Source organism: Schistocerca americana, chromosome 5, assembly GCF_021461395.2.
Source record: "Schistocerca americana isolate TAMUIC-IGC-003095 chromosome 5, iqSchAmer2.1, whole genome shotgun sequence".
Classification (NCBI taxonomy): domain Eukaryota; kingdom Metazoa; phylum Arthropoda; class Insecta; order Orthoptera; family Acrididae; genus Schistocerca; species Schistocerca americana.
In genome coordinates, this window is record NC_060123.1 from 373,989,610 (window position 1) to 374,003,078 (window position 13,469).

Here is a 13,469-nt window from a genome sequence, read left to right on the forward strand (position 1 = left end):
ACGGTGTGTGGCGGAGGGTACTTTGAGTACTTCTATACTATAAACATTAACAATGTGTGTTATCTTCTAGAACACAAGCCCTAAGACCTACATAAGTAACACAGTGAGATTTCAGAATAGTGAACTATGCTCTCTATGGGTTGAAACTAGCATTAATAGTGTTTATACAGTTAGAAAGCATATAAAACATGGTGCCAAGTACTGTATATGAACTTCAGTTGATTTTAGGCAGTCAATTTTAATTTATATGTTTTCCTTTTTACTACAAAATTCTGACTATAACTTTTTTTTTAATTTCAGCTTTGAATTTCCTGCTTAAAATGAAAATCACGGCATGCAGAATACACATACAACAGGAAAACTGAATGCAAATGACAAGCTGGGATATATAGTTACACGTTCACAGTCTTCTCCAGAAGTGACAACTTTAAATGGATTAAAAAACTTTGTGACTGAAAGACACTCATTCACTGGAGCTCTAGAAGAGCTACGAATAAGTAATACAATGAAAGAACGGCCAGAAAGCAGGGAAATGCCAGCTGTAAGCCCTATTACAACCCAAGTGCGGTGTCCATGTGGCTGCTACCTGAAGCCAGCTGTTGGTGTAAATATACGAACACGAGAGAAGAGCACAATGCAGCTGCATGTTGTGGGATCAGAAATTCTCAACTATCAGGGTCGTATCTACTCACCTGAAGACATAGCACCAATCTGGAAAAAAGATTGTCGTACTTGGCTTTGGAAGTCATCAACGAAAGTTGAGAGATAGCATTCCAAGAGTTGCTTCAGTATGCCTCAGTCTTGAAAGCAAGACTTTTATCCCATATGTAATTAATCAACACCTTTGTACAAAGTGGCTAAAAAATTTAACAGTATATAAGTTTTCATGAGTATTATAAAACAACACATACTTCTTTTCAATGTATACAATATGAAGCAAATATACACTTTCTTAAATAACTTATCTACGTGAAATAAGTACAACAGTCAAACATGTTATATGACTTTCTTCATTTAATGAAAACATCAACAATGCAACACTTTTTTAACTTCTTTGAGGCAATTTTATACAGTGCAGAAGAAATGGCTCCATAAAAAGATTATAAACATGGAAATATATCTGTCGATTTCAGCCGCCAATTTCTACTGCCTCTTCTTTTTCTTGTGGAATGACTCCAGTTGAAGTTTCACCACACTCAAATCGTGTGAAATCTAACAATGATATTCCACTATCTCCAAGGACTTGGTTGACAGTTACTGATGGGTCCAAGAGGTATTCTTGGAATATCATGCAGCGCTCATCATCGGGATTTTCAGCTGGTGTATCCTCACCAACTTCACCAATTTTTTCAGGATTCATGCCTGAAAAGAAGATATATGTATGTATAGAACTTCTGTTGTTGTGTCTATATTCAGAATACTTTACGGTAAACAGGAAAAGCAACAACCATGTAATTCTGACATGTGACAAAGGAATTTCTGACAGTTCACAGAATTTAACATCTTCATTACTGCAATCTATTTGGCTGCTTCAGACACATCCATCATTATTCGTATTTGTGTTTAATGTTACATAGGTACAAAAATAGCAAGCTGCGCCATGATTCAAGAGTTTGTGTTAAATTGTATGCCCACTTATAACTGTCTGGAGAAATTGGTGTAAGTGTTGGAGAAAGGCAAAGGCATTTAAACAACAGTCGGTGAGAACAGGTGGTGAGCTAGCTTTTACCTGACTACACCACCGGTTATATGACAAGAGTAGCAATGTATTTAAATGCATGCACTGCATGTGAAGAAAGCCATAGGAACGATAAACTGCTTCCCACTGTGTGCTGTTGTAATATTAATTTATTGTAGATTACATCACCTCAAAACATTTTATCTGAAATTACCAACAAAGTGTATTTTTTCTCAAAACTGCTGGAAATATTTCATAAAAATTATATTAACAGAATCTTCCGTTGGTTCTTGGTAGAACAACATTATAATAATAAATGAAAAGCACCAGTTTGCTTTTGTTCTACAATATTATTTTTATTGTAAGCCGAAAACCGGTTAGCAATAAAAATAATACTGTAGAACAAAAGCAAACTGGTGCTTTTCATAAATGTCTGAAGATGGCCTTGTAAGCCGAAAACCGGTTAGCAATAAAAATAATATTGTAGAACAAAAGCAAACTGGTGCTTTTCATTTATTATCATAAAAATTATTTAATTCTCACATTTGAGATTGAACGAAATTACTAGACTGTAATTCAGCTTTCACTGTCACTTACACACACTCATACATCCACTCCATATCTCCAAGCCTATCTTTGCACTCTTTTTCATACTACACAGTTGTTTTCCACTATTGCTGTTGCTCAACATATACTTTTACTCCAGTTTTTATTATTTTTTCCCACCACTAGATGCATCCCATTTACTCTGCTTACTGCGGTTTATTTGTATTATCCCATTACGTTATTCCAAGTCTATTATCATTATCATCATTAATGAACGTACTATTCTTACTTACTTCTGAAGGTGGGTGCCTTTTAACCTGAGCTCTGAGTGCATATCCCCCTCCCCCCTTCTTCTAATCTTTCCAGTAATTTCATACTATTATGAGCCATTCCTATTACTAAGAAAGCTTATATATACTATAACTGAATTACTATTGCCTATTTAATAACCAATAGTTTGTCCTTTTCTCCGACATACAGGAGTGAACATATTAACTTCAAATCAAACAGCAAAAAACTAAGCAAATGAGAATAAAAAATGAAAAGAGGAAACATTAAAACATCGTAGTGTTTTCAAAAGCTTACAGAACAGTTATTTAAGTGTTTACTTACTTTCAAGAAAGTAAACACATTGCCTTTACCTACCTCAAAACTATAGCACCCGCTACTGAATACAGAACGGAAACCAAAATGGCCTTGATTCATCTATGTGAAGCACTGGAGCAGGGCTCATGTGCTGGCTTGCAATCACGTTGAAATTTGATACCATACCACCCACAGTCCCTCTTTTTTTTTTGGCTCTGCAGATCATTTGTCAAGCATCAGCTGAACTGAGGACTCTCCTGAGAAAATGCGGATATCTGGGCACGTTAGATTAATGATTAAAAGTGTAATAGGAGATTTACATTGTGGTGGCATTGTATGTTGGTGGAAGGAAGGAGGATATTGGAGAGACTGAAGTAGTAAAAAAGAGGGGGCATCATTTTCCATATTTCAGTTCTTGTCTCGGGCAGCAAAACAGCTAGCAACGGCTGTGGTTGTATTGTGAGTTTTCTAGTGTAAATAATGTAAAAAAGAAAGGAATGTCAGGCCAAAATGTCACACTTATGATGAGGTCATTAGACACAGAGTACAACTTAGGACTGGCCAATAACTGGAAGGGAAGTTCAACCTGTCCAGTTTCAGAGAAATCATTCATCAAAGAAAGAAATCATTTGCCTCAAACGAGTTTCAGGATGGATAAAAATATGACATAGGATCGGTGAACAGTTTGAGGGAGAGTGTGAAATAGATTATTTTGAGGAAGATATTTTCATATAAGGGAATTGTGGAAGGTATTTATTACAGTCACGTTTGTTCTAGCATGAGGTGGTATTTCCTGAGGCACTGCTTGTTTATGATTGATTACTAGATATGTGAAGGAATATGAGATCCATTCACATACTATTTTGGGAGAGACCGATGTGTACACGCAGCAGCTCTCAAAGAAATCTTCTCCATATTGGAAGAATACTAAACAACTAATGAACTCACTGTTGGCAGTGTTCTTGAAGAGAAGAGTACATCTGCCTGTCATTTATTCATTCACCTTCTGCAGATGCCATCATGAAGAGCAATGGATGTAAAATTAATCAAAACATGTACTAACAAACTGATTCAGAAGTAGGACAGACTAGTAATTAACTGTTACTAAATTACCCTAAACTATTCATGCTTGCTCAAGCTAGCAACAGTTAAATTAACAGGTACGCCACTTCCCCTGTTAAAATTGAATAGCTTCTATTGTTAACTTCATATTTACAAGATCAAAAATTATAAGAAAATGGTCTTGTTTACAAGGAATAGCACACTTTTCACACATCTAACATGAATATTCAATTTTTCAATCTTGATAACCAAATAATCTGTAGGAGTGCTAATTAAGTAGTTTTTCTTTCTTTTAAATTGAGTTGTAGCTGGAAAAAGGGCACATGAGCTTATGTGCCTTTCTTTCACCTGCTTATTTAAATAATCCACCACACTTGCATCTACAATCTCTATTTCAATCAATTAACTCTAGAGGAGAGGACAGCATATTGAAGGAATCATTGTACAGATGATTACTGCTGCATAATGATGGTAGGTAACCTATAGTAACTTAAAATTTAATGCTTTGTCATCATAAAAGAAGTGATAAAAGCAGTAAGCCAATAATGGGTTCATTAGCTGTATAGCATCCTTGCAATATGGAGAAGATTTCTCTGAGAGTTGCACAGACACACAGGCCTCCCCAAAATAGTATGGATCTCTTATGCAGTTATTCCCTTTGTTCTCACATTCCTTCACAAAGCCAACAGTCAACCATAAATGAGCAGTGTCTCACAGAATACCATGTCATGCTAAAATAAATATGATGGCTACCAACACATTTCACAATTCCTTGAAATGAGAATATCTTCTTCAAAATCTTCTATTCCACACTCTCCCCAAACTGCTTGCCAATCCTATGTCATATTTTTATCCATCCTGAAACACATTTGAGGCAAATGATTCCTTTCTTTGGTGACTGATTTCTTTGAAATTTGCCAGGTTGAATTTCCCTTCCTGTTCTTGGCCAATCCTAATGAATGCTCTGTTGCTAATGACCTCATCATCAATGTGACACAGGGACATGATATCCCTATCTTTTGTACATTATTTGCATTAGAAAACTCACAACACAACCAGGGCTGTTGCTAGGTGTTTTGCTGTCCTAGGTGAGATAATCCCGCCCCCCACGCCAACCCTCCAGCACCACCAGAATTAACTCATATATGTAACTTTCTGAAATGTTCATGATGAAGTTACAAATGGCCTACAGCACAATAGGTCTGTCCAGCGTGGAGAAATAAAACTGTTAAGAAGAGAGTCTTGAGTTAAGGAACACAGAAGAGCAGCAAACAATATGCTTCTGCTTCAAATAAAGTAATACCAGCTAAAATATCTGAATGTGTATAGGGCTGTTGCTGGAAGGAGTTACAAGCAGGAACATTTAAATGAAGATACCGAGAAGAATTTTTCCACAAGATTTGGTTAAGCGGGTCTCAAGAAATCCAAGATACAATGCTAGCAAATTGATAACATAATTTCAAAGGATAGATAAAAAATCTACTCACCAAGTGGCAGCAGGGGAACACACATACAAAAAAGTTTAACTTTTACAAGCTTTTGGAGCCAATGACTCCTCCTCCTGGCAGAAGAGTTGAAGGGAAAGAAAGAGGGGTGAAGGAAAAGGACTGGAGAGGTCTAGGGAAAGGGATACAGTTCAGAAAAGTCACCCAGAACCCTAAGTAAGGGGACACTTACCAGAAAGGATGAGATGGAAAGACTGCACCCTTTTGCATACGTGTGTGTGTTTTTTTTTCTTCTGTTGCAGCTTGGTGAGTAGATTTTTTTATCTATCCATTTACATTATATTATCAATAAATGGTAGCTAATTGTATGATATATAACGAACTAAAATTATAGCTCTAAATTCTGCAAATACTTAATCACATACCTGGGGTGACAGGTTGTGTCCACAAGGGACAGAAGTCAAAGTTTGTCAGATATTTTTATTAACTTTACTTAAGATTAGTGTTAAGAGGGTGTGCTGTATTCAGGATCAAGTTTTTCTAAATAAATATTTTGAACAAGGCACTCAAGCTAACATGCCATCTAAGTTTGATCAACATGTATGGGAAATAATGACAAATCACTTGCTGTCTATACCACACACAAAAAGGTTTTACTGCCAAAGTAAATCTAACTATATATTCGAACATGTGGTTTTACAGTGAGATGTACTGATAGAATTCCCTTGAGCTTCCAGCCCTGTCCAGTCATTTAAAATCCACGAGGAATGCTTTATTAAAATGGTTCCATCAATGAGTGTCCTGGAATGTTACGTTATGTTGGTTTACATACATTGACTGTAGATTTAAACCAGTACATGCATAAATTTCAATGTAAAATAAAAAGTGGAATTACAGTTCAAAGCATGGCTCTGTACTTCTCTTACAATGTGAATAAAAGCAGTACAGTTAAGATAGTCATTCATGATGCCTTGTTAATAAAGGTAAAATGAATCTGACTGATTAAATACATTCATTTGCAGCACACAAAAGGCAATTTAATTATACAAATCAGTTATTAGTACTAAGCATATTTTGCAATCAGCCTCTTCTCACAACGTTTTTCATCCAGTTTGCCCAGAAAATTTCCTTAGCATTTGCCAATTATTTATCTAATCAAGAAGAGTAATGCCTAACCTTTATGCCAATGAGAATTGACTTTACTGTTTTAGTGTGAAGCCACCATCTTCTATCAACTACTTTACTTGCTATTGAAGTGGCGATCCCATAATCGCACCCACAGTAACAAACTGACAAACAGAAACTGTAATATCTTTTTTAAATGGCCAAATGTTGTTCAAAAATTCATTTACTCATTTGCTTTTGGTCATCATTCAACAAAGGGGCAGGAAATCCCTCTTGCACATAGTTAATTCTTTGTGTAAAATGTACTGCATTGTTCAAATAAGTTACAGGAATGGCCTCACACACACACACACACACACACACACACAGACAGACAGACAGACAGAGTAAACACTAGTGCCATCACAAACAAAAAACGATTGACACCAGAAGTTACCGATAGTGAAATTAATAATCAACGGATGAGGTAGCATTAATTCTGTTCCTCCATTTTTTGACAAGGGAGGGAGGGAGAGGGGGAGGGGAGGACACACACACACACACACACACACACACACACACACACACACACACAGAGAGAGAGAGAGAGAGAGAGAGAGAGAGAGAGAGAGAGAGAGAGAGAGAGATTCCATGCAGAATTTAAACAAAAACCACCATCTCTATTTATAAGGTTACTTTTTAATTTAATTTCAACTGCTTCCTTAATAACAGTATACCAATAGCTATAAGTGCATGCCACAATCTCCTCCGTGTTTTTATCTTCCATACGAAGACCAGTGCAGAGACAAAGAGTTTTTAATACGACGCTCACACCAACCTACTAAAGGGATCAACAGAGTAGCACGATATGTCAAAGTACCAGTGTTATTCACAATCAGATGGAGAGGAACCTCTTCCTTGTGGACTTTTGAAAGTTCATATAACTTAAGAGGAGCACCACAATAAGAATTAAGACTCTTGATAGTCTCCTACAACATAGTGGTTTTTTCTTTCTTTCTTTCTTTCTTTTTTTTCTTTTTTCCCCCCCAGGAGGCTGATTAATCTTTTTCTCAACATTTTTTGGGGGGGTTAGCACTGACACTGTGATATGCTGAATCAGACTAAACAATGCATTTTTTGAACGCAATCCTGCTTGTCTAAAACAATGGTAGTACTGTCCTTGCCCACAGGTAAAGTAACAATATTCATATCAACTCCAACTCCAGCTGCTGTGATACTACTTTTGGGTGGACGTGCCCCAGTCAACATACGACATGCCTCCCTCCTAGCCTCCTCTACAAGATCAGGAGGTAGTTTAAAAACAGCCTGTTCAACAGAACTAATAAAATCAACTACGGACAAATGCTTTGGCATCAGTGCAAAATTTAAACCTTTGCCTAGAATGGGTAAAGCTGTGTTGTGAAATCTTTCTCAGTGAGATTTATTACAGAATATGTGTTGACTTCCACTTACCTTTTATTCAGTGACCAGAACTATGAGCACACAAACAGAGTTGCGATGGGAAGCCTGTTATCACCTATTATTGTCAATTTGTTTATGGAAGACTTCGAGGAACATACCTTGGAGTCAGCAGCTTTGAAACCTGCGTGTTGTTTCAGATATGTAGATGATACTTTTGTTGTTTGGCCTCATGGCAGTGAGAATATAAATGATGATTAAGAATACCTGAAATCAATCCACCCGAATATTTGTCTCACGATGGAGTTGGAAAAGGATGGCTGTTTTCCCTTCCTTGATGTGTTGGTGAGGAGGAAGGTTGACAGTATGTTGGGATACACCATTTATAGGTAGCCTGCTCACACTGACTTGCATCTGCAGGCTGATATTTGTTACCATTCGGCTCAAAGTGAATACGGTATTTTGTATCTTTGTTCACAGGGCTCATGCCATCTTGGACCCTGAGAGCTTGTCACCTAAGTTAGCCCATCTCGAAATCACCTTTCATCAGAATGGTTATGGTGAATGATAGGTCAGACGTGTGTTGCACTACTGACCAACTGTGCACCAGGTGAGTGATGAAATGCCAAGGTGGCACCAAAGTCTATGGCATTTTTGCTTTAGGCATGGAGCATTTCAATCAGGATTAGTTGTATTTTGTAAAAATATGATGGGAAATGTGTTTTTTGACCATCATCTAGTATCAGTGTCCTTTTAGGTTCAGTAAAGGGTGATTTTTGTTTGGACAAGGGTGTTGTCTACCATATTCCTTGCAGTTGTGTCACGTCATATATTTGTGAGACCATCAGGACTGGAGAACAGGTGTACTGAGTATAAACGTCACACACGTTTACAACAGCTGAACAAATCCACCATTGCAGAACACTGTCTTGACACAAGTCATCCTATGGAATATAACAATACAGAGATTCTGGTATGCATCTCTAGCTATTGGGATAGTGTTGTTATGTAAGCAGTTGAAATTAAATTGGCAAGTAGTTGTCAATGACAATGTCACCCGGCAGCATTCTTGTAAGTTATTACATCAACACACCAGGAGAAACTCACGTCTAACATGTACTGCATTCAAACAATGGAAAATCCAGGATGGAATGTAACAATATTAGAGAAGGAAAGTTGCTACTCACCATATAGTGGAGATGCTGAGTCACGATAGGCACAACAATAGCAAAAAGCTATAACACAACAATAGCCGAAAGCTATAATTGTGTGAATCTTTTTGCTGTGCCTATCACGACTCAGCATCTCCACTATATGTACTGCATTCTTTCTTTTGATATACCTATGGCATCAGTTGTTTTATATACTTCTATAACTGATAATTGTTCAGTACTGTATTATGTTCTTTCTCGAGGTTTTCATCTGTGATTATACTTCTGGGATGTCTTTCATGAGGATTCTGTTCAAGAGAAATATGACCATTATCAATTTACATGAAATGTATTTGCAGCTGCAAATATGTACAACCATCAGCTGAACAACATAGGCACTACAATATGGTATGATGAATTATATGCTCATTTATTAACTACTGAAAATACAGTAGTGGAATCCTTATAAATATTCACCAATTTGGATGAAAGTTAGTGGTAAATTGCTCAAATAAAGAATTTTATGTGACATGGCATTCCAGCTGCTCTATTTGAATAAAATAAACACAACTACTTGAAAAAGTCACGCAAACAAAAGTATTCTTCTGTAGTTCAAGTTGACACAGTAAACTATGTTGCTGAACAAAATGTAACAAAACAAAAAATAATTTGCTAATATTAATAGAAACTATATGCCAGGGTAATAAATTCTCTCATTGTTCTCTTATTAAAAATACAAGTTTCTGGTCTTACCAACTATATGCTGACATAATTGCCTCCCAATATGCTCTTTGGGTAGCCCCTCCAATGAAGGTGGTGAATTTTGCTTGAATGCTAAGATAGCACCATATCTGCCTAAGAGAATTCTTGTATCCAGTGGTGGAGCTGGGTGTGCATATCCTGCCAGTTTCACATCTGTCCCGACATGGAAACAAACAGCTCTACGAAGAGCCAAGTTTTCTCCAACAGTGCCAATCAAAAGAGCTAAGTGATCTGCTAAGGTCTTGCCATCGTTTACTGGTAAAGTTTTCAGTCGCTCATTGTCCAGACACATCTAAAAGCCAAAATACAACATGATTAATTATGTACCATTTCTGACTGAAATACAAACTACAAAAAATGTTATACACTGATGATGATAAAGTATTCATACTCGGCATAGGTACTGACAGTGCTTTTTGTCAACAGCAATATGAAAGGAGGATTGTAGAAATAAAAGTTTTATTGGCGAGACAGTTTAGTAGAAGACCAATGGTGGTGTTGACAACAATTATGATAATGATAATTTAGGGCAGTTTTCAGCATTAATACTAAAACATCCCCAAAGACTGTGATTAAAACTGAGGAACTGATTTCATAAAAGTTCATTCATCCATTCATTCCCAGGCAGGCAGTAATACTCTTATACACATAATCTACAACTGCTAATTTTACCTTTTCTTAAAATAAACTATTGAAAATGCCAATGCACTAATTGAAAAAGCTAAACTGAAAAGTCAGAATATTGTTGGCAGACTACTTGTATAGAAAATTACTTGTACAAAAAATGGTTGAACGAAACCACCCTGCAAAAACACTAAAATCTTCAACCCAGAAATAAAGGTAGAAGGTCTGATGGAACACATGTATCATGTGGGCATGTCAGATCACACGGTATACTGGAATCCTGTCTCTTGTAATAATCTGACACGTACTTAGATAAAATATTACTAACTGTGTTATAATTGTTCCAATTCTGGACTACAATATTATACACCTGGTAACTAATTTTTACTTACAATGATCATCTTCAAGACCTAAAACATGATGAAGACAGAGGCATCTTTGCACACAACAGAGTGCGCCAAACTTATAAAGTAAGGCCACCAGAAAACAATTCATTCATAAACGACACATTATCATACTTCAGTACAACCAATTTTTCAATTATATCAAACCAATACATGTAAATAGGGTACAGTCAGAAAGAGATAAGGAAAAAAAGCTTCGTCTTTTATATAAACAGTCATTCTGACTCTGTGCAACAGATGTTGTACACTGAGTTGTAGCAATGACTTGACATACCTACATTAAGGTGTCACAGGTGTTGCTACTGCATACCCAGTTGATGTATATGAATTGTGCAGTTAGAAAACAGATTGTAAAACCATAACATTAAATTATTGCCTCCATAGCGCAGCAGTAGCGTTACCACCTACCATGCAATGGGGCCTGGTTTCGATACCCGGCAGGGGACTGAGTGTTGTGTGTCATTCATCATCATTTTCATCATCATTCACATGCAAGTCGCACCAACTAAAAAGACTTGCAATACAGCGGCCAAACTCCGATGGGGATATACCCGCCAATAAATGCCATGCGATCATTTCATTACATTATTTAAAACAGTTAGTGAAATAAAACCAGGTTCAAGAAACAGTTTTGACACAATATGAAAATAATATCAAAGAAAGATCTGTCTAGTGGCTCTTAGTGGTAAATATGAAAAGTGAAGCTAATGCCACTTCTTTAGACACATGTATACAGATAAAGCTAACACTTGTCATTATAAACCTGTGACATGAATAGTAGAAGTCCCACATTCTGGCCTCCTTACATGGGCCAATCGGGCATCATTGTATTCAGTGTGGAGGGACACGTGGTCATAAACACTGCTCTCTCAGTCTTTGTTGACCTTGGAACCCCAACTAATCAGTTGAATAGCCCCTCAGTTGGCCTCACAAGGCTGAGTGCATCCCATACCAGTCCTGCCACCACAAAAAAATCTCTGGCAGTATCGGTAATTGAAACTTGGTCTCCTGTGTGAAAGTCAACTGCACTGACCATTCAGCTGTAGAGGCTGACTGTGACATAAATAATTTTTTTATAATTTTGGGAAAACTTTTTAAATACATTTTCAGTCACAAGTACGAAAAGTGTATAATAAAGATGTTAAAGTTATACGAAAAACATTCCTAGACTTGAAACTTCCTGGCAGATTAAAACTGTGTGCCGGACCGAGACTCGAACTCGGGACCTTTGCCTTTCGCGGGCAAGTGCTCTACCATCTGAGCAAAGGTCCCGAGTTCGAGTCTCGGTCCGGCACACAGTTTTAATCTGCCAAGAAGTTTCATATCAGCGCACACTCTGCGGCAGAGTGAAAATCTCATTCTGGAAACATCTCCCACGCTGTGGTTAAGCCATGTCTCCGCAATATCTTTTCTTTCAGGGGTGCTAGTTCTGCAAGGTTCGCAAGAGAGTTTCTGTTAAGTTTGGAAGGTAGGAGACGAGATACTGGCAGAAGTAAGGCTGTGAGGGCAGGGCGTGAGTCGTGCTTGGGTAGCTCAGATGGTAGAGCACTTGCCCGCGAAAGGCAAGGGTCCCGAGTTCGAGTCTCCGTCCGGCACACAGTTATAATCTGCCAGGAACTTTCAAGTCTAGGAATGTTTTTCGTATAACTTTAACATCTTTATCATACAGTGGAAACCCCCAATCAGTTTTTTTTTAATATACCTAGTCTCTTGACTGCACCTGTATCACCTTTATTATCTCTTGATAATTTTTAATTAACTAGACCACTTATTCCAGTGTTTCTTTATCCACATCTAGGTACCATGTTGTGCCTGGAGACCTTTGGTAAGTTCTGACTATTGAAGTTCAGTTTTTAATTTAGTTATGGCTTTGCTTTGTCTATTCAAACTGACAGTTTATTCTTCAACTTCATTGTCTATTAAAGCAATAGCTTATTGTGTGCATTCTTCACAATTAAAACAAAACACCAATCTCAACTTAAAACTTCTGCAATGTACAGAAGAACACTTGAAAGAACAGAGACGGTCCAAGACTAACTATGAATTTAAATTCATTGTTGCCCCAGTCTTAATTTCTAAACAATGATTACAAATTAAACTTTCGTTTCCCACATATTTGGGCAAGTACATGTGGATTAATGGAAATTCTGTGATAATATTTGAATGGGTGGGTGGGTGTCAATGTAATCCATGAGGGAAAAAAGTCAGGGGTCAATGTTATCCTTTTTTTAAAGAAATGTGAATTTTTAATTGTTAAAATTGTTTGTACTGTAAACAAGGTCAGACAACTTCATTAAAATGTGTGAGCAGCCTGATGATGATAGCATTAATGACTTCTGTGCCCAAAAAGCTTTTTTTTCCAATTCTATTAAGCACATATGTAGGGCTTGCTTACAAAAAGTTTTTGAACTACAATATTTTTAAATTTTATTTTAAAGTGTGTGAATTCAAATCAAAAACTTTCATTGTATTATATGATAATTTTTATTTTCAAGCATATTTATATAAATGTATCCAGAAATGAAAAGAAAAGGGTGAAACTGCCCCTGGGATCAATGTTGCCCCTGGGTGTCAGAATTATCCCAGTTGACAGTACTATTTTGCACATACACAGTTGGCACTGTTAGATAAAATTATTGCATCAAGCGTTTAAATTTGTGATTATGAAGTATAACTGAATGTGGATTTA

General features: G+C 36.9%; 1 protein-coding gene across 1 annotated transcript in view; it reads right to left on the reverse strand.

Moving 5' to 3' along the window:
- Positions 1–989: 989 nt before the first annotated feature.
- Positions 990–13,469, reverse strand: part of LOC124615684 (elongation factor Ts, mitochondrial) — an 88,852-nt gene continuing 76,372 nt past the window's right edge. Inside the window, exons 3-4 of the mRNA XM_047143714.1 lie at positions 9,744–10,044; positions 990–1,362 (exon numbers count right to left, since the gene is read on the reverse strand). Of these exons, the coding sequence (XP_046999670.1) occupies positions 1,130–1,362; positions 9,744–10,044 (534 nt within the window). The 3' untranslated portion in view covers positions 990–1,129. The remainder of the gene's footprint in view (positions 1,363–9,743; positions 10,045–13,469) is intronic.